Raw genomic sequence first — 21,931 nt, forward strand, 5'->3', positions numbered from 1 at the left:
GCAGGGGGGTGACCGAAGCTAGTGCTGGTGAAATTTGTTTGGTTCCTTTTGTCCTTTCATTGAAGAGTGGGGTGATTAGTCTGCTGCTCACAATGATCTTCTCAGCACTGCTCTTTGGCAGCTGACACCCTGTCTGGAAAGTTACTTTTTGGGTGGTGGTGGTGGAAAGGTGGCTTTGGCACGGTGTGTGCTTCTGCACTAGCAGATTCCCCATAATCGCAGCACGGAGCAGACAGCTTTGGGCTGAGTGGCTGGGAATACCCACGTCAGTTCTTTCTGCGGTGGCCTCGGCCTTTGGCAGTGGAAGCTGTGACTCCCTGGTGACCTCGGAGGTCGTGAGGAAAGCTGGTGGTGGTGTGCACTGCTCTGGGTCTGACCCCATGTCGCTGCGGGGCAGGGATCAATCATCGATCTCAAGATCCCACTTATGTGGGATCTGGAGGTCATCTTCTGGCTGCTTCTCGGTATGTGTGGGTCTGTGGGAGGGAGGCAGCGAGGTGAGCGGGGCTGTGCAGTCATCACTGTACGGGTGACTCACATGGCTTCAACTTTTTCATATTCGGTCCAGAAAACGCCATTTTGGTGTTTCCCCAGTGCTTTGCTGAGCTAAGAGCTTGGATGAGGAAGAGGTGAGTCAAGCTCAAGCTGGAAGATAGAAAAGTGGTGCCAGATGTTTGGGAAACTTGGCCAAGAGGTACTTTAGATAAACAGCTGTCCTTCTGACCACAGCTTGCTCCCTTTGGAAGAAAAATTCAGGGCATTCTGTGTTCTCCGCTTTGCCCTTGAAATGCAAAGTAGCATGTCACCGAAGAGTGCTTTATAGATGCTCCATTTAGTCTGATGTTTTTGACTGTTTCCATGGACTTCTGCCTTCCTAACTTGTCTCACCTCCAGCTAAGCTTATTGTATAACCCTTGAAAAAGGAGCAGTGCTTGAACAGCACTTGGAAGCTTTACCCGGGGAAAAGCTCACCAGCTGATGGGCTTTTAGCAGCACTACTCAGATCTATCTCCATGGAGTAGTCTTCCAGGAGAAAATTAACAACTCATTTTGATTTTTAAAGTCTTCAGTATGGTCCCAAGGATTCAAATCTGGTCTAAATCTGGAAGACAGCTCCTCTGGGAGCAGAGAAGTGCCAGGGGCCCGCAGGGACTGAGAGCGGCTGCTGGGGCTCTGGCCTCGGTGGGGGAGAGGATGACAGAAAGGAATGGCTGCTGGGTGGGCCTGGGATGATCAAGGGGAAGAGGAAAAAAAAAAGAAAAAAGAAATAAAGCTCTGGATCCTTAGCTTGATGTGTTTGGCAACATGTGAGTGCCTTGTGCTCATTAACGTGCTGTCCTCACAGCAGCACAGCGAGCAGAGGAAGTGTTATGATTCCCATTTAACAGATGGGGACACGGGGCTGTGAAAATGCACAGGAAAGCCTGGGATGGAGCAGGCAGTTGAGCCTCTGGTCCCTGATTAGCAACCAAATGTTTGCTCCCTGGTGGCCGTCGATCTGTGGCCGTGCAAGGTCTTTAGAGAAGACGCCCATCGGCTGAGCTGGGTTTGTCCCCTGTGCCGTGGGATTTGTTCCACGGCTCCTGTCCACCCTTTGCTGAGAAAATCCTCCCAAGCAGCAGTCAGTGTTTGAGCTTTAACATGCAATTGTTAAATTGACCAGTTGTCCTTGTCTGGAGCTGCAGCCACTTGCATTTGCAGCCTCAGAGGCTGACTTGGTCACTTCTGTGCCCTATGAAACGGTGAATGGCTGCTGGCGTTGGCAGCTGAGTGGCAGCCCTACGTGCTCCCTGCTTTCTGCCTGCGAGTGCCGTGCTGTTGGCATCCTCATCCTCATTGCTCTTTGTTACTGGTCTCACCTGAGCTCCCAGCAAGGTCCCGTGGGTGCTGTGGACTGGCACCTGGCCCACGCGGCATAGTGATGTTTGTCCGACATCCAAGGGATGGGACAGAGGTGGGCAGGAATTAATATGTCGGGAGGCTCTTGGCCTGCCTTCAGATTGTCCAAATTCTCATCAGGAATCCAAATCGCAGATTCTATTTATTTATAGCAGGTATCTGAAATATTCTAACAAAATTTGTGGGATAATTTGATGAGAAAAGGTGTGCTTTCTTGCCAAGTCTGTTGTGACTCCCTCTTCAAATGTGGGTAAAGTCTCTTAACCCTTTTGTAGCTTGGGTTCCCAGTCTGAATGCAAAGATTTTAATCCTTTGCTCCATCCTGTTTCCTTTTCCTTTGTTGCTGGATGCTAATTTGTTAGGCTGAGGTCTGTCCCTTGTCATACAGTACCCTGTACTCTGGCCTAAAATAACACTTCAGTACTTTATTCTTAGTTCTACCGTGTGTTTTCTGTGACGCTGGGAAGATCACTTACCCGCTCACAGCTTCTATTTTCCTATCTGCAAAGCAGAGATAATGCCAGCCTCCCGGAGCCGTGAGCGATGCCTGCGACGCGCAGCCCTTGGATGGAAGGTGCCACCTACGTGCGGAGCCTCTCATTCTGCCCTCTAAATGCGCCTGTGATAGCCGTTAACAAGCACAAGCTGCTCTGCAATCGCGGCTGTCCCTTGTGAATGTGGGCACCTGTAATAGATCTGGTCTAACCAGCAGGGTCTGGGCAGGATCGGACAACCTGCTGAATGTCTTGCAGTGATGAACGGTGGCGTCTTTCTTTTCAACACTCAGATGGCACTGTTTTCTGCTATGGTTGCATTAAGATAAGATGGGTTTTGTTTGGGTTTCTGCTTTTTCATCCCCCATTCTCCCCCAGCATTGTTCAAACTGGACAAAGGGTTCTTTGTAGACATGTTAGCAGTAGCTCCTTTCTGTTAAAGACAAGAGCAGTTACTTACCAAGCAGTTGATGGGAGCCAGTAACCCTATCCATGGCAGTGCAATGAAATGATATAGTTACTGTTCTGAAGTAATCGATTAAGTGACTGATTAAATTATATTGCATATTATAATATATGTCATGTATGCTATAACTTAGATTAACTCTAAATTGTATTTATGTCTACAAAACATAGGTGTGATGGCTGGGTTCAATATGAGTGGAGATCTCCAGAAGCCTGCTACCAACATCCCCCTAGGGTCTCTGGCTGCTATTGGCACCTCGTAAGTAATAGACTGGGGAGAATTTACTGTCTAGAGTCTGCCCTGGATGTGACCAACCCATTTCATACTCCCATCAACCTTTTATTACTCAGCCATCTGGAAAATTAAAGTCTGGCTCTCATTCAAATCCTCATCCATTACCACCACCTACTCCGGGTGGGTTGGAGAGGAGATTCGTTAATGTGGATATAATCAGTCCTTCCTCATTCTTCAGCCTTCCTCTGCCGGATGGGATGTGTGTTGGTGCTAGAGCAGTTGTGCTGCTGCAGCCCGGCTGTTCCCAAGCAGCATGCAAAGTGCTGCAAGGCTTGGAGCATGTGGTTTTGTCACTTCTCGCGGCTGGTCTCAAAGCGCTCTCGTTGCAAAAGAGGAAAATGCAGTTGTTGTTACTGGAGAAAATGGTACCATGGGAGGTAAAATGACCTGCCTGCCTGCAAGGCCAGGGGAGCACAGGTGCCCTGCATCCCTGGGCAGAGCAGTCCCCCTGGAAAATGCTGTTTTCCAGGAGTAGTAGAATGTTATGTGTTTAAAATAACTTTGGTAAGTTCCTGCCTGCTTTCATAGCCAACTAAACTACTTATGAAAATATTACATATATTTGCATACCCAGGTTCAGACAGAAAAGAGGGACCTTCTGAATTTAGTGGGATTCTTGCTGAAACTGGTGCTCATTTTCTTTTGAGTCAGGGGTTTCACATCTCTGCTGTCCGGACTTTGCAGACAGCCTAGCTTATCCCTCTGACCGAGTGCTGGAAAAGCCAGAGATACCGAGGAGGATCATGGCTGAGGTAGTAAATTTGACACATTCAACACTGCCGCCAGATGAAGGGACCTGCATACGGGCAGGATGGGGTTATTCCCAGTGTGCACATCAAGAGTGCAGGTGTCCTCACCTCAGGGTACCGTGCCATCACTCTGTGGCTCTCCCCACTGCACTGCAGTGGGCAAGTGATATGTGTGGGTGTTACACCAAGCCTCGAGGCTGCCGTGCAGGAGCAGCCAGGACAGGGTGACTGAAGACCCAGTTTACAGGTTCTTGGCCTTCTTCTGGCTCTGCTGGTGGGCACAGTTCTCAATGGTCATGTCTGGTTGGTGAAAGTAGTTTGTTTTTGTTGCTTGCAGGTGGTTTCTGTACATGGTCTTTGTTTTCTTGCTGGGAGCCATTTGCACCCGTCAGTCCCTCCGCTACGACTTCATGATAGCAGAGAAGGTAACTTGTTCAAAAGATTCAGCGTGGTGTTATATAATGCGGCTTTCAGATTTCCTTTGGCATTGTTGAAGTCTTGAACTTCTCCCAAATCCTGAGCAATTTGGGTGCCCATCTCTCATTGATATTCGGGGGATTTTCCCATTGCAAATCCCATTGTACAATTGATTTGAATAGCCTTGCATTCACCAGCATATCCAATAATGCTGAATCTTGGCGTAATCACCCGGCAATAGCTTGAAGAGCTAAAATATGCTAATGTTGTCCAGTGATAAATGCTGTATCTTATTCAATGTATTCTTTCTCATTGGTGAAAGCTCAGACCAAATTGAAATCTCTAAAGAGCCACGCTGCTTATCTTTACTAAGTCAAGCGAAGCTTACGTTTTCATATCGAGCGGACTGTAATTGCAGTGTGAGCAGTAAGATTATTGAACTCGAGATGTTCCACGTTGGTGTATATAAATGAAGGAGTGTTGTAGTGTTACAGACAATGAACGTTACCATTACAGGCCTTTGAAAAGAGAGCAAAGATTTTTGTGTGTTGCTGTCTTACTTTAAATGGGATATGTAAGAGCTAATTTTACAATATTCAGCATTATACAAAACCATGGCCTTACAATATATAACTGTTTTCCTAATTAATTGGAGATGTTTTCCGTTAATTTTATTTATAATATGATTTTAATCTAAAATGTCAGTTTGAGACTTAGACTTCGTTTTCTCTCAAAGTAATTGTAGCCCTAGACTTCCTCCAGTCCCCAAAATAAGCTCCAGGTTATTGGTGGGGCTCCTATGACTTCCTGCTAAGGTTAAAAAAAAAAAAAAAAAAAAAATCTGTTTCAGGGAACAAAAAGAATGAGTCTATGTTCTTTAAGGCAATGCCTTTGTTATGTAAATGAGACAGAGTTAATGGATGAAAAGTACAGTAACGAGATGGCACTTATAACTGAACCAGCTGAAGAGAGATTTTTGAAGCTATGTTTTAAGTTCAAAACCCTCTGTAGGGAAAAAAAATGAAAAATCTCCCAGTAAGTGAATCTGGAGATATTTAGTTACGTTAAATAACAAACAACAAAAAAGCAAAATCAGTTTTCTCTTCCCTTTCTATGGTACAATCCATATACTCATGTGGTTTCTTTATTACACGTTGCTTTATATTTTAATGACTTTGTATGGGCAGAGAGAAGAAGAGGTCATTCATTATACATTGAACATGCAAACTCCCCGTTTTCATCAGTCACAGGTGAACGAGTGTTTAGTTGCTTTTCTGCCTCTCAATACTTGTTTGGCTTTTTAAACACAGAAATGAGATTCAGTAATTTCCCTTCTTAATGAACCAGAAGTGCCAATTTCTTACGAAGTATTCATATTCTCTGTGCTTAAAACCAACAGCAAAACCTTTCATCAGCCTCAGTGAAAGGGACTCTTCCCCTCTAACCCTGATTTGAATGTCAAGTAGTACATTTAAATGCAAGCATTTTTGGCAGCTAAACTAATATATGATGTATGGCACAATTGATTGTTTCTGTCAAGTATTTTTCAAACCAGGCCTGTACTGTAGGAGAGGGAAGGGAAGTTCTACTCGTAAGACTCCCACGTCCAGGGTCTGTCCATTTGTCTGATGGAAGCTGATACCTGCTAATCTTTCCCTTAAGTTTGTTCTGTCCCACAAGATAAAATTCCCAAGGCAAGTGGATTTTCATGGTGAAAAGAAGTGTGTATTTGAGTGGCAGCAGATTGGTACGGTTCTGAAACACGACATTAATTTTACATGTCTTCCCTGAGCAGCAAGTGTTTTCTGTCTCTTTACCCAGTCTCCTTTTTGCCACATGCTGATTTCATAGATAAGAAAAAGGCAGATGTATCTTCAATCATCTTTAGACATGTAAATTTGTGTAATTGCTGCTAATAAAGCATATGCCACCTGACTTCAACAGCAGCAGAAGCTCGGAGGATGCAGAAAATGGCAGCAGGTCCATTTAGATGTTATTTTCCATGAGGAGAAGGGCAGGAGTGGAGGTCATGAAGTGAGTGAAGGTTGAAGGGCCTGCACCGGGTGCTGTTCCCTGGCACCGTGTTGTGTGCACCTCCACCTGTGCTTGCAGCAGTTGACGCTGGGGACCCACGCAGTGGTACACCAGTCCTTGCTCCTGTTTGACAGACCCTGAGAGTGTTTTGTGTCCCCAGAGGGAGAAGAGGGATGCTTTCAACTCCATCTGAACTTGGCATTTCCCCTCCAGCTTGCCTCTCCCTGCAGTCTGGTGAAGGCTGATGTCAGCTCGGAGCTCCCCCAGGAGATGGTTGCACCCTCTCCCATCCCTGCCATCCCTCTGCTTGTGTGACGTTTGTAGGAACTTCCTACACTCAGACCTGTGTCAGACTGAGCTGAGATTAAGGAGCGTGTTCAAAAATCATTTGGAAACATCTGGCAAACATGGCGAAAACAAGTCTTCCCATGGAAAAATGAGCTAAAAGCCTGTTATTAGCAAACCAAGAGGAAAAACCCTTAAGTCTCTGTATAGACAACTTGTATTTTGGCCTGTAGAAGTTGCCCATAACTACAGGGTTCATGAGGACCTCCCTTTGCTCTCCTTGAGAAAGGTCAGAGCTATCAGGCTTCAGCTGAACTTCGCAGAGTCTGTGGGTGCTGGTGGCCGTGCCCGGCTCACAGCTTGCTGCTGCTGCAGCCCCGCCAGGTTTCCACGCCTGCAGGAGGTGCTACGTGGTCGCACGGGCAGCTCGAGGGGATGCTTACTACAAACTGGTAATAAAACCAGCCTTGGAGCACTGTGGCTTTAAAGAGTTTGAAGTTTCACATTGGCTGAAGGAAATTCTTTACTCGTTGAAGACAGGAAAATAAGGTCATTGTATTATATCCCTTGGAGCGTATTTTTTTTGAGATGCCATTTGTTTAAGTGGCAAGTTTGATTTGGTTTTACTGCAGATTTTCTTTCAGGATTGGTTTTCCCCTCTGGGACGCAGGGGTTTGTCTTCCTGTTTTGGATGGTTGGAAGCCTGGGTAGCTTTTCCTGTACGATGTGCTCTGTATATAAGTGATCTCTCCTGAAATAAACTCACTTCCAGTTACTTAAGTGGAATCTAATAGCTGCTGCTTTGCTGCAATTGCTCCGAGTGATAAAGAATTTCTTGGATATGAGCTTGTCAAATGGCTCTGTTGGTACAGGATGTTCGGTATTAAATTACTTCTATGGGGTAATTTTCCCGTATTAATTGCTTGTACATTATACCACAGACCAGTTAAATTGCTGCTTTCCCAGGGCTCGATCAGTTCGTTTTGCAATGTTACAAAATGCAGGGGGTTTCTGAATATATGTATTTAAAATCACTTGCAGGTCTTCGAAGAATGAAGTAATCAAATTTGCATCCTCTCTGCTTCCTCCAGGTATCCTTGGTGGGTTTCTTGTTTTTGCTAGGGCTGTACATCTCGTCCCTGGCCTCCTGCATGGGAGGGCTCTACGGAGCACCCAGAATCCTGCAGTGCATCGCCCAGGAGAACGTGGTCCCCATGCTTGCCTTTCTTGGACACGGGGTTAGTGATCCTTTCTCTGAAATTACTGTCAAAACCTAACCTGAGGGAAAACTGTTGATATAAGGAGGCAGTATTTCTGTGTGTCTGTGTGGCAGGATGAGATCTGTGCACCCCGTCTCAGCCATGCCCTGCCCCAGAGCTGTCAGTCCTGTCGCCGTGCCAGGACAGCCCTTCCTGGGCTGTGGGACCTCCTCCTTTTGGTCCTTTTCTTTTGAGATGTCTCCAGGAAAACAGCCACTTATGGTACAACTTTGCCTGTGATTTGTTTTTTGCAAACACCTGATCTAAGCCCATGCTGATCATAATCGTGACCCAAGGTACTTAGCTCTTCCGTGCCCTCCCTTTCAGGGCAGAGGCCTGAAGCTTTTGTCTAACCACTCTGGTCAGATGGATGCTAGCTGCCTCTTTATCTTCTTCTTTCCTTCACTTCCTCTTTGAAATCTTCCTACCTTCTTTGGTGACCTCAGAGCTGAGTACATCGCTAGTCCCAGTGCAGTGGATTCAGTTTGTGCACGCTGGAGAAGAGGACGTTTCTTTACAGGGTGAGGTGCCTTTTGGGCTCAATAAAAATAATAACAAGAGAGTAGATCTGAAAGGTTAATTTAGGGGGCTGCTAAGCTTTAGATATACTTCAAAACAAAGCCTTGCTTTGAATATGACAAGAGGCTTTTTCCCTGTCTCAGTCACTAATCCTCATTCACATGAGTTGTTCCCCTGAGAACAGTCAAAGTCCCAGTCACTAAGGATTGTGTAGTCTTGGGCTGTACGTTTAGAACAAAGTATTTCTTATGGACTTCCCTTTTTCTGAACAGGGAGAAAAAAAAATCCATTGCTCTAAATAACCTGCAGCATCTAACTGTCTGTACTGAGCAGCTGGGAAAATCTTAAGATGTTTTACTCCTTCAGAGCAGCTTATAAATACGGGAAAATATTTCACAATAGTAATATTTAAGATTGTTTTATAAGTATAATTATCTCCTCTATGTCATTTTGTATTTCTCAAAGCAATTCTTGAAAATTAAAGTCAAGATAATAGTAATAAATATAGGAGAATCAGGAATGGTAACAACAGCAAAAACTTCCAGCGACTGAGGATAGTTGTCAGGCAATCCCAGAACAGACTGTTCTCCATGTGGCAACACTTGCCAAATTGTCAGTGATTTAGCCCTAGGACTGCAAAGTTGATTCCCTTTCTTCTCTGGTTTTCTGTCTTTCTGTAATATTTTCTCCTCTGAACTCTGTCTAGGCAGAGTGCCACAGTGGAAGTGCTCAAAAAGAGGTGAGATGTTAAAGCCAGATCACTTTACCTGTTCCTTCTCTCTGCCACCTTGAAAATTGTCTAGATTTGGTTCATGGAGAGTTAATAAATGTAATTTGCCCTTAACAATCTGTTCCACATCAGTTCTTCTTTTCCATGGTTTAGGAAAGTGTTGTAGTCAACATAACCCCAGCTAATGTGAAGGACACTATTGTTTTCTGTAGTGTTAAACCTAAGCCAGAGGCATCCTGAGATTGTACCATCTGTTCCCTATCTCACTAAGTCTTTCTAATACCTAAGATGTTTTCTGAGAACCATGTTCACTTATCCCTGAGACATATTTCTCATTTCATTGTGAAAAGGCGTAAGGTCCAGAACCAGTCCCCTTTTCTATTAATAAGTGTGGAGGAAATAGAAATAGTTTCCATTTGAGCTGTGTGTTTATTGGAGAAGCACGTGCAGTAAATGAAAACGTAGAATGGAAAATGTTCCCTGTCTCGTGCTGGTGTTGGTGTGAGGGGGCTGTAAGAGCACCTTCCCAGCACGTTGCTGAAGTGCATCCCTCAGCTGCCACACTGCTGGCAGAACTCCGTGTTGTGCCAAGATTACTTAAAGCATTTCCTTTTGATCCTTTTCAGAACCGAAGCTTGTTCTTAAGGGACATTGCCATGGTTTCAATTTCTACCTGTCTTTAGAAAGTCCTTGGAGGTGAGGAGTACGGGACAAACCCCGATCCCAAAAAGGCCTTGGCAGGGGCTCTGATGGACACTTAGCATCGTTTCGTCTGACTCTCTAGCAATGACTGAGAAAGGGCACATTAGACTTAGGGTTAAAATTTGTGAGCTGATGGCTTAGTCTCCCTGAATGTGCTTTGCTTTGTCTCTCTCTCATTGTCTCCCTACCCTAACCCTACCCCACAGGAGAAGAACAAGCTGTGTTTCTCCTGGTTGCCTGCCTTTCTGACCGATGCCTGGTGTTGCTGGTGCCCCCAGCGTCCTTTAGCTGCTAAACCTTTCTGCTGCTTTCCTTGTGGTGCTGGGCTGATGTAGCTTTGGTAGAAGGAAGGAGGAGATGTCAAGTACAGAGTCCCAGCAGATCATGGATTTAGCTCAGCCTTGAGTCAGGGCAGGGCCTGAAGCTACTGATACAAAAATGGCACAAAAATACAAAAATTAGAAATGAACAGTTAACTCTAATTAACACGTTTTGTTGCCAGAACACAGCCCAGACTTCCCATAGGCCCCACATGTCTCTCTGAAGGTTTATTGCTGCTTTAATGACATACTCTGAGATACAGAGTGAGACTTGATGAATTTTTCCAAGACAAAGATTGAGTGAGGATCAGAGGTGAGGTGGGAACTCAGCAGCTTGTGGCTTCCAGTCTGTTCTTTAATTTATTAAGCCAATGGGCCTCTGCTTGTGTGCATGGGGGTGTGTATTTCATGACTATGCATGTACCTGCAGACTGCCGGGGTAACCATTCTTTACAGCTGAGCCACCAGGGACCCTCATGGCAAAGCTCACAAGTATTAATTTAAATATGTTTCTTTTATTTATGTAATAGAAAGGACCCAACAGGACTCCAGTGGCTGCGATTTGCTTAACAAGTCTCATTACCATGGCTTTTGTCTTCATTGGGCAAGTGAACGTTCTTGCTCCGATAGTGACCATCAACTTCATGTTGACGTATATTGCTGTTGACTATTCCTATTTCTCAATCTCTTTGTGCTACGATGATCAGCAAAAAGCTGGCAAGACACAAGTGGAAAACACTAAGCCTCACTCTTCCCAACCTTTGATTTTCAACAAGCCCTCCAGCCACGCATCAGATGGAGTAATTCAAAGCAGATCGAATGGCACCTTGCTGGAATTCACAAAAGACATGGACCAGCTTTTTAAACCATTTCGTAACGAGCCAAGTGCTAGCAAAAAAGGAGCCGAGAGTTTAACCCAAAAGGTCAAACAGAAAAAGGTGAAGAAGCCAGCCAAGCAAACGTTACAAGACAGCTTTCTTCTGGATCTCGATCATGATGCTCCTCCAGCTCAGTATGGCTGGGATGAGACTGCAGAGTCCCACCATGAAAGCTGGCAGGACCTTGCTGAGCAGGGCCACCAGCTGGAGGTGGGTCCGTACTGGTCGCCTGCTGCGGACACCCAGGGGACACCTGAGCTGCTGGAGCAGGGGGAGCAGCTCCGCAGCCAGGCGCTGGCGCTCTGCAGCCAGAAGGTGGAAGGTGAGTGTGTAGAAGATGGGCATCTTCATGCTCGCAGGGAATTATCTACAATCTTAGTCCTCCTGGCGCTTTGCTGGAGGCAGGCGAGAAACTAGCTTTATACGGGGCTGTCATTAAGTGATTCATAGCAATAATATCTTTTATTACAGGTGAGGGTAGAGTTCATCATAATGAATCACGGGAGAAGTTCCAATGTAATTTCCCGTGGAAGATTAATCACAGGAAAGCAGGCAGGACTGTATTTAGTGTAGGGCTGTTTACTGCATACTCATTATTCTACAAATGCAATCTTAACACTGTACATTAAAAACATTTTGAGTGTTATCTTGGGCCTTATTTCACTATGATGTGGAGTAGGAGGGATGGAGCCTTGGGAGACTAAAACTCTGGCTGTGGAAATGAGATGATCCCTATGCTGCAGGTGGAGGCTGTAATTTGTCATCCGCAGCTAGGAATCTGAATTTATTTCATTGGCAATATGGGTGTTTTGCCACAGAGGTTGTTGTCTCAGATCTGTAGTCTTCTATCAACATTAGTCAATTAAGCTTCATAAACCCATGTGAGGGAGAAAAGAATTGTTTCTCTTCTTTTACAAACATGGAAACTGTGCCTCAGTTTCCATCATAGGCAATGACATCTGTGAGGCCTAAAGATAGACTCAGTACCAAAGTTGTAAATTTTTTTTTTCTTGATCGCCTTTTCTGCTTTCATTTTAGAAGTTTTAGTTAAATTGTGCCATGCCCAACTGTCAGCTAGAATTTCTGGTTTGGTTTTTGGCAAAGTAGAAAGAGACCAATGCTTCAGCTCATTTTTAACATTTTTTTTCCTTTTCTCCTTTAGAATCATCTGTAAGGCAACAAAATCTAGAACTGGGAATTCAGCAAATTCCAGAATCATTCTACTCCCGATTCTGCAATCACTGGGTTTCCTTTGCTGGTGTAAGTAATTTTCTTTTATTTTGAGCACTGGTTTGTGACTGCCGAAAATGGAAGGAAATTCATCACTTAGTGTAAATACGCTCTAGTACTTTCAAATGGCTTTTGTTTCTGGTATCCCAGGAGGTCACCTGAACTAAATACTTCAGAGACCACAGGCCCAGCGGTTCAATTTAAGAGAAAGGTAGATGACATTATTTAAAACAACAACAGCAATAAATAAACAAACTCCAACATCCTAGAACTTTTCTAGAATTAAACATACGTGGCTCGTTGGGAAAAAATCACCGTGTCCCTCTTTTCGCTATGAATCAAACAGCCTGCTTTTTCTTGCCATGGAATGGACTGAGACATCAGCTTCAAAGATGTGTTATTTTTATATATGAAACAGTTTCTGCGAGCTCGGGGTGGGGTTTCATTAGCACTGAACTCCTGATCAGAGCAGCCTGGCTGTGAAATTCCACATTTTGAGGGAGGAAAGTGGAGCATTCCTCCAGCATGTTACTTTAAAGAATAAATAACTTTTAAATAGCTTGTTCCTTAAGCCACTGAAGAGTTTAAGACATTTAAATTCTTCTTGGGAAGATGGATTAATGGGCAGATGACAGGAAAAGGGTCAGATATGGATAATGAGTGAACCATCTGGCTTTGCTGCATGGATGGGGATTTAATAGCTGTACGTAAAACATAACAAACACCCTTGAACAACATACTGAACCCTTCTAATTTAATCCTCAGATAGAGTTTGACACCTACTTTTCAAATTTGCTGCTCTGGCTGCCAGCAGCCAACTACTGGAGAAAGGTCTTGCCAGACAGTGGCGCGGTGGGTGGGATGGATGCTGGAGGCTCCTCTCTAGTGATGACGTCTCTAGGAGGTTGCAAGCTAATGCTTTCTCTGGGCTCAGTAACTATTGGGGCCCCCGAGTGCTTGTCATCGTAGGGTTCAGAGCGGTCAGCTCTGCCTTCGTGGGGGAATTGGCATAAAGAGATGACTGATGTGCTTGTTAAAGCAGATTTGGTTTTCTGTCAATAGTCAGACTTGGGATGAGTTTGCAACAGAGCTGAGGAGGTATCAACAATGCAAAATAAAATTGCAGAAGAAAAATCAGATACACTTGTTCATCCAGGCTCCTTTCTCCTCTGCCTTGTCTTCAGGCTTCACCAGCCACGTCAGCCGTGACTGCTTTAGCTCTTACGTGTTGTCCCTTGTCTGTGCCTAGCCTGATCTGTGAAGATGCTGCTTCTGCCCCTACTCATATGCCCCTTGAGCTACTTCTAACCCTGCAAGCTGGTGAGGCTCCAGATACAGCTTCATGCTCCCAAATAATGACCCGTTTGGCTGATGCAGCTGGGAGCTCCCCGTGGGCTAGCTAACACTTCCATGTCCTACAGCCGGTGTATGTTTGAGTAGCTCAAGCAAAAACTGCCTCTAGGACCTGAGGCAGCTCACTAAAAGCTACCTGCATGCTGCTGAAGGTGACAGCGCAAGCCTGTGCCGTCCCTTGTTTATGACTGAGACCAAATGAGGCTCCGTATAGCACGGGGAACTCCTTGCAGGGAAACCTCAGCCATGCCATACCCAAATCTTTTCTGGTAACGCTAGATAGAAATACTTCATGTGTGGCCAAAAGCCACTCGCCATAGAGTGCTCTGGAGGCAGGAGATGACGTGGTTCCCCCAGGGACCTGCACCACAGTCCTCAGCTGCTGATGCCCAGGAAGGTCCATCCACCCATGTGGTTGTGGCTGCTGTCGTTCTTCCCGTGGGCTGGGTGTGGGCTGTGCAGTAGATCTCGTGCAAGGAGAACCTTGGCTCTGTCCCCATCATGGGGCGTTGTTAAGAGGCAGACACCTCAACAGAAACACTCATCAGGGTAAAGCTGAGTGTCTGCATCCCAGGTCTAGACAGTGCACAGCTCTTACACAGCACTCCTGAGAGGGCCTAAGAAAGATGGAGGTGCAGAGATGCCATCAAAGCACTGGTTTTACATGAATGTGAAACACGAGGTTCAGCATTTCTAGCACTAAATAAATAAAAATGCAGTTACTGATGCTCTCATAACAGCTTGAGAACCCCAGTACTGCCTCACTTATTAACGAGGTTTTATTGGAGTTGCAAACCATGCTCAGATTGCAAGATTCAAGAATAAATTGCTGAAACCATGTGAAGCTGCGTGTGAAGGTGGGTAGTCCTCCTTGGGCACATGCTGCCAGCTCTCCCATGGGCCAGAGCAAAAGATGATCAGAGCTTCTCTGGACTTTGCAGAACAGCAGTCAGATTGACAGCAGTATACCACCTCACTCTGGAGCAACCCTAAACCTTGTCTTTTCAACAGGCAATCGTGTCCCTCATCATAATGTTTGTCATTCAGTGGATCTACACCCTTGTCAGCCTGGGAGCAGCAGTTATTCTGTATTTCTACATTGGCCAAGTGAGTCCAGGACTCCCCCTGGGTGGGTAATTTTTTTCTGTGTTATTAAATCTGCTTAAAAATTCATTAAGCTTTAATTTAACTTAATTAGGAATTTTGATGCTTGTGTTTAATATGCAGGTGGCACAGTGAGTGGTGAGATTTGATTTCTTTGGTAGTTTCAATGCATTTTATGTCTGGCTCTTTAATATTTGATTCCAACTGTAACTAGCATTAGCTTGATAGTTTGCACATTGTGCTTGCGTTTCGGCTGTACTGTACTTTAAATGGCAAAAGCAGATACTGAGACTTAACAGGGATGGCAGATTGCAAAAGTATCGTGGCAATGAGAACAATCTGTTGTAAAAAATCTGTTGTAAATACATTTTAATAAATTTAATTAATCGGTCTAAAACCACCTGAGAAAACTTTAATGAAAACAGGAATTATGACAAGTATCTCATTAAATCTCAGCATTCATAACTGCAAAACAAGAGAGCCTTTTGATTCCAGATCTAAACAGGTTGAATATGTTAGGAACGTAATCTGGGAAAATACTCTTAGGCAAAGGGCTTTATAAAGGTCTGTGCATGTGATGGGCTTAAACAAGTTCAAAATTAAATATTGAAGCACATTGAAAAAGCAGCTCATAATTGCATACCCCTTGTTACGGAGGCAGGAGAGGTTTGCCTTGGTCTGCTTCTGAAGGGAGAGGGTGATAAACACACAGTAGGTGCCTGCTTACGTCCATATGCATACATGTGTATGTAGGTGTATAACGCATACGTACCTGCATGCATGGATGTGCAATGTTTTGTTCGGCACCTGTGAAAACCTAGATGAGAGAAGTCAAAAGAACCTGAGTTTGTGTCTTTTAAACAATGCAGAGGTAGCCACCCGTGTTTATTTAGAAAAAAGGTTATTAGGCATTAGGGAAGTAGGTAACAGATTTCAGAAACCCATGCTGTGAGAAAGCAAAAATTGGTTGTCATTCAGGAACTATCGATGTATCACTCACCAATCTTTCTACTACAACTGATTTCTGTTTTATTTATCTGTATGGGATGGTGGAAAAGAGTTGCTGTGAGCAATCTGAGTTAGCGTAAGATGTCCCTGCTCTTGGCAGGGGAGTTGGACCAGACGATCCTTACAAGTCCCTTCCAACCCACACTGTTCTGTGACTCTGTGAATTAGTTTTTCCTGCTTGCCATTTTGTATCTTTTGAAATACGTAAGTTTTACTTTAACAAACTTTTTGTACTGCCCCTAAATACTAAACAAAACACAAATAGTGTCTTCAGGCCTTGGGGTTTTCTTTGCCTTTGCTTACTCACTGTTATATCTTTGTTATTTTCTTTTGAAATATTTCCAAAAATGACTTTAAAAAGAATTTCTCAGTGTGTGATTATGGAAGGTGACTTGAGAAATGACAAAAGTAAACATTTTTGTCTTGGTTTGCTTTGCACATGCGTTCCCATGCATACTGTAGAACAGCACATGGCAAAGAAGTTAAAAATGAACATGCAAACTTCAGCCTGATTTTTATTTGGTTGTGAGTGAAAATTATTTTTGCAGTCACACCACATCAAATGACCCATTTTGTTCTTCAAAAGACTGCGTGACCGTTCTCTACAGAGAAGTTGAGACAGTGTCTTGAGAGATGCTCTGAAGTAAGGACTAGAGGAAAACCTCAGGAGCAGTGGCTCTGCCACAGGAATGCTCCATGATTTTGATGGGTCCCTCCTCCTCCCTCTTTCCCTCCAACAGCCTAAAAAAAAATCCAGCAGTTGTTGCTGGGTCTCTGCTCTCCTCCCTATCCCTCACCACAGACTTTGGGGGCTGCTTTTGCTGCACTTGTCTGCTCCTGCAGTTAGCCAGTGCAGGAAATTAACCCTACAAAGAAATCCCAAAATAAACCTTGGTGTCGTTTTAATAAGTTAAACCAGCTCTCCGTGGGGACATCCAAGAGGAAGCAGTGAGACCACGGCCACCGTGGCTTGGGTCAGCTGAGCAGCTCTTTCAGTCTCCCCATCCCTGCAGTGGGAATGGTCTTTGCAGTCTAAGGAGGAGAAGGTGCTGCAGCTGGTATCTTTGCTTTGGCCACCACTTTGCTGGTATTTTAACAAGCTGTCAGTCTGGGAAGGAATAGCTGTTCTCCATATGAACTTTGGGTTAGATTCTCGGCAATCATTTAAAAGCCACAGCGAGTGGGAAGACTTCAGAATTGTTCTCACAATTGCTAAATCTTTGTGTACTGAAAGCTAGTAACAAACATGTCAGTTTGGGATTTTATGCAAAAATTCAATGGTGAAATGCTGTTACGAGGGAATTAGCAACATACTGACTTTTCATGCCTCTTCTTTGTAGGAGCAGCAGCGAATTTCAGTTTGTTCAGCTGGATTAAGTCGGCTTTGATCACCTCATGCAGGTTGGTACCAGTCACTTGGCAGAGATCGAGGCAGTGCTCCTTGTTCCCACTAATGTGCATGGAAAGAGTTGACCTGCTTCGTACCTCAAGCAGTCTGTCTGGCCCTTCTTGGGGACCTCAAGTTCTTAGTTAAAGGCAAATAGGGCTGTTGGCTCCAGTTAGCCCAGTGCTGACGTAGCCCAGTGGCTGCTGAAGCTTTCTTGATCTTACTGTCCAAACCCCAAAGGTCTGTGCTCAACCTTGGAGGCTCAGCTTGAACTGAAAAACGTGGTAGTAAATGAGGAGTGGGAGACTCCAGCTCTTCCACCCACGGCAGGTGGTGAACTGCTGTGGTGGTGGTGGAACAGGTACGCATGTGCCAGCTGGGCTGGAGTTTCAGAGGGGAAATTTGGGGGGAAGCAGCAATAGCTGCAGAAGCAAATAAAATAAACAAGGTCTTCAGTGAAGGAACCATTCAGTATCAAGTTTGTATGGGATTGCAGCAGAAAATATCTTGGTGTTTTCCTTCTCAGAAGGCCTCAGGGTTTTTGTTTGGTTGGATATTAACTGGTTTCATTAATTTATTTTGATCCTATTAATTATTAATTCTGTCGTGGTTGGGTTTCCCATGGCGGGTAATGACCATCCGTACTGCTGTACAGAGCAGTGGGATTTGGGGTTCCTAATCTGTTTGTCTGTTTTTCTATTGCAGTGGGGGAGCACTGTAGTAAAGACCGCATAACATAAGCTGCCAGGCATTAGGTGTGCAAATTTGGTGGCTTCTTTAAAATAAATGAAGGTCCAGGCACTTAGGCACGTTGGCACATGTGTATGCCTGCCTTGCAAGCTCCTGTCTCTGCCCACAGTCCCTATAATATGGCTACATGCCTTTTGTGGCAGAGGTGGCTCAGGAGAGTGGCCAGAGGTGATGGGACCTCTCTTAGATCCCCATGGAAGGTCCATGGCATGGCTGAGAACAGACACGTCAGGTCTCCTGCATCACTATCCATCACTGCCTCTACCAGACCAGTGGATTTCCCCAAGTGTCTGGGGCTGCCTTGAAGACCCACCTGTCCTGCAAACCTTTTTTTCTGTGAATAGCTTCGTTCACACAGCTGCGGCTGCCTCTCATGGCAGCTGCATAAAGCTGCACACTTCTCCGTTAGCAGGATGAGAGCCCAAGGCAGACAAGCTACACAGAACAGGAGGAGCGAGGGGGTGTCAAGGGTGTGCTCTATGCTTTGTGCGTGTCTCATCTGGAATAAGGGGTTGCCCCCTCCTTTCTCCCCCTCACTCACCATGTCTGCTGCACTCCTAACACGAGCCAAAGCCAGGGGTGAGGAGGAGAACAGGACGCACGGGGCCGTGCTGGAAGTGCTGCCAGAATTACTCATTGCACGGTGAGTCAGACCCTGCTGCTTTGTGTCCCAGGCATTTAGCTGTCCTGTTCCGCCTCGGTGTACAGCCGCATCCACTGCCTGTAATTTTGCCTTGTTGCAGCTATGATGATGGAGCAGTTTTTCCTCCCGGTTGCCCCTCGGCACTTCTCAACTCTGCCTGTTGTCAGATGCTCCCCGTGGGAGGCTGGTTAACTTCACAGACAGCTGCCATGTGTGGCTGGGAGTAGGAAAGATGAAGCTAGCCCTTCTGGAGAGGCAGCCCTCGTGCTTCTCGTGGGCAGAGGTGTTACTGGTGCCGGGCGTTTTGTCCTGCAGGTTATCTGGCAGGCACAGGCCTCAGCACTTTGATCAGTGCAATCGATGAGGAGAGGCTCTGCCAAGGAGGATGGAGTGAGGAACTGGCAGCAGCCCAAGATGGAGACTGATCTGACTTCTCTCTCCCCTAAGACTGCAATCTCTGAGCCAGCCAGCTTGGTAACCTCATCCTAATGCCAGGGATACTGCTCATGCTGGCACGGACACAGTTTTGGCTCTGCTTGGGGGCTGGGTGGGTTGTTTTGAAGCCCACCTTTGCTGCGCTGCAAGAAATTGCATTGAAATCACTTGCACGTTTTTCCTCAGCCACAATTTCTTGAAATCCAAGCAAGACATGTTAATGAATTTGAGGTAAAGAAGTCATTGCATTAGAGTGCAAGAGCACTGAAAGCAACCAAGGATCCTTGGCACCTCAAAGAGGGCTGAGTCAGTGTTATAATGTCCTCCAGTTTTGATTTGCAAGTGTGCAGTAAGGTTTTCTTAAAGTTGGCCTCCAGGAAAAAGAAACTGCAGGAAAGTCTCCTCTTTTATTTAAAAGAGGAAAAGAGTTTCCAGCCTGGTCTCAAAAGTAATTGAAATGTACACGAAAGCTTAGGAAACTATAAGAAGGATATTTTTCATTAGCAGTAGTTCGTGCTCCTTCTTTTCCTGCACCATCTGGAAACTGGCATAGCCAATGTTTGGAGCAATTCCAAAGAGGAAATGTATTTGCTAAGAAAATGTATATTTTCCAGTGTTTATGAGGGACGAGGTTGAAGTATAGTTTTTGCATGCCTTCTAGGAAAGTGAATGCAGATTAACTCTATGCCTTCCGAGGGCAATGCAGCCCCTTCTCCAAGCGCCCTGCCGCAGGCACGTTTTTCCTTGGCCCAGCCGGGCGCGTGGCTGCTAACGGCAAGCAGCAGGTCATGCCTCTGCTTCTGTGTTTGCAGGAGAAGGCCATCTCCAAAGGAGCAGATCGTTGTGACACCGGCCTTTGCGACAGTTGGCATGGAGACCACGCAGCTCACCGAGGAGAACGCAGACTTTGCCTCTCGAGACCGCTATCACCAGTCCTCCCTTATCAGCAGAGAAGAGTTTGTGAATCAGTTTCAGTAAAGGGGGAGGACAGAAAAAACACCAAGCTGTCGTTTCTGAAAGGGCTGATAAGTGCTAGTCACTGCCACGGGGCCTTGTGAAATACTTGAATGTATATGGAAAGGATGTGAATAGTTATTTACATATTCAAGGCTTCTTTGTTTATGCAAACTACAGCATGACCAGGTTTCAAATCTTATCCAAAATGGAGGGGGATAAAACCAACACGCAAATGAAAGGGCCGATCCAGTGAAGTGATGAGTTACTGAGAATGATATAATCCTTTTAAAGAATTCAATTATAAGCACTACTGAGCTCTGAATACTGTCGCTGCTGTAAAAGCTTACAACACCCAATTTCAGACGTCCTCTGGGGGAGCAGGGCAGCAGTGTGCATTGTATTTGCAAGCAGTGACCTCAGATGCAGGAGCCGAGTGCCCGGTCCCAGCTGTGCCACCGATGGATGCGACCTTCCAGGTCAATTCACTTCTCCTCCCAGTGTGAATTTGCCTGCTTGTGATACAGCAATTTTCTACCTCAGCGTTTCAATTACCAAGGTCTTAGAAAGTACTTTAAGGTGTTAGACAATAGGCCAGAACCAGTGGCAAGTGCAAGAGGATTATGAAATATATTCATAACTGGAATCGAACCTGCGCGTTTATATGCAGTAATGCAGTATAATGTACTCTTCTCTACTGTGAAACCATGAAGTGATGCCTTAGCATCTTTTCATAGTGGCTTCCCACATCCTTTCTGAAACAAGAACCAAGACCTAAAATCAAAGCTATCTCCAAATAGAGCATCTCTTGGATAAAAGGAGAGATGATTCAGAAGTGCCTTAACAAAATGCATTTTGCTAATTCTGCTTCAAGCTCATCCTGTACTGAGCTTTATAGATGTATGCACCTAAGTAAAAGGAGGGGGAAATCACTGCCTCTCACTTCCTGTAATCTCTGATCATTTCAGCCATTAAATTATTTATTTCTTCTTCTGTGCAATAAAAACTTGAGACAGCAGAAACTCCTCTCTGTGCTAGCTGTGGGCACGTTCAGTGCCTCTGAATACCAGGGCTGTGCCCCAGCGTTGGGGACACTCTGTCCCACTTTGTGGTCTCATCTGCTCTGGCTTTGGCTCTCCAGGTTTCTTAGAAAGGGGACCAAGGGAGACTTTCAGCTGAGATGAAGAAGAGAGCGATCCTGCAACACTGCAGAAAGCATATTCATTTTACTAGGTTGCAGGCATTTCATTAAATATCTGTAACCTTGTCTTTATTATGTCAATAGAAGCAAGCGGAAAATGGTGGCCAATGCTGAGCCACCTCACGTCATTCTCTGTTGGGAGCCGTCCTGTCAGGATTTCTTGCTGTCTTTTTGTGTTGGATTTCCAAACGGTGTGGATCTGCTGTTTAGATGTGCTGAAGCTTCCCCCAGGTCCGCTGGGGCCACCTGTGTGCTCAGGAGAGCCCTTCCCATTCTCACAGCATCAAGACAGCTCTCGCAGTGCTGAATTAAGAGAAGAAATAAATAGCAAAGGCACAGGACTGAGTTTGGGGATGTCTGTGCTGGTACACGGTAGGCAGAATTACAGATTCTTCCCTGAAGACAAATCTGAGAAACTTTGCTGGTGCTTTGCTCTTATCAGTCCAAAGCGTGGCAAGATAACAGTCAATTTTTATTGTCAGCTATTAAGATCAAATTAACTTATCTTTGACCTTGGCAGTTGCTGCTGTTGTGCAAGCTTTCAGACTCTGCTTGGAGCTGATCCACCTCGCTGAGAAGCCGCATCGTGCTGCGCTGTCTCCTGCTAGCGTTTGATACGCGACCGCAGCGCCAGGGCTGTGAGCCCTCGTGTTTCGCGGAGCCACCCCTGTGTGAGCACTGCGGGGTGCCTGCCCTCCCCAGCACGAGCTTGCCCAGCCCTGCAGCCTCAGGAGCACAGCTTAAACTCGAGGAAACCCCAGAGCCCAGCACGAAGTGATTAATGGGTAGAAATCCCCACGTTAACCTCGTTAGCTCCCAC

The 21,931-nt window shown here is 45.5% G+C and overlaps 1 protein-coding gene across 2 annotated transcripts in view; it reads left to right on the forward strand.

Annotated features, from left to right (window-relative positions):
• The window catches only part of SLC12A8 (solute carrier family 12 member 8), a 50,518-nt gene extending 29,589 nt beyond the window's left edge, over positions 1 to 20,929 (forward strand). Inside the window, exons 7-15 of one of the 2 annotated variants that reach the window (XM_040561129.1) lie at positions 3,030 to 3,117; positions 4,240 to 4,327; positions 5,507 to 5,569; positions 7,730 to 7,876; positions 10,699 to 11,368; positions 12,209 to 12,306; positions 14,641 to 14,758; positions 17,082 to 17,142; positions 19,769 to 20,929. In XM_040561129.1, the coding sequence (XP_040417063.1) occupies positions 3,030 to 3,117; positions 4,240 to 4,327; positions 5,507 to 5,569; positions 7,730 to 7,876; positions 10,699 to 11,368; positions 12,209 to 12,306; positions 14,641 to 14,758; positions 17,082 to 17,142; positions 19,769 to 19,934 (1,499 nt within the window). In that variant the 3' untranslated portion in view covers positions 19,935 to 20,929. The remainder of the gene's footprint in view (positions 1 to 3,029; positions 3,118 to 4,239; positions 4,328 to 5,506; positions 5,570 to 7,729; positions 7,877 to 10,698; positions 11,369 to 12,208; positions 12,307 to 14,640; positions 14,759 to 17,081; positions 17,143 to 19,768) is intronic. The other variant, XM_040561130.1, reaches the window with a different exon arrangement.
• The last annotated feature ends 1,002 nt before the right edge of the window (positions 20,930 to 21,931 follow it).

This window comes from Cygnus olor, chromosome 6, assembly GCF_009769625.2.
Source record: "Cygnus olor isolate bCygOlo1 chromosome 6, bCygOlo1.pri.v2, whole genome shotgun sequence".
Classification (NCBI taxonomy): Eukaryota; Metazoa; Chordata; class Aves; order Anseriformes; family Anatidae; genus Cygnus; species Cygnus olor.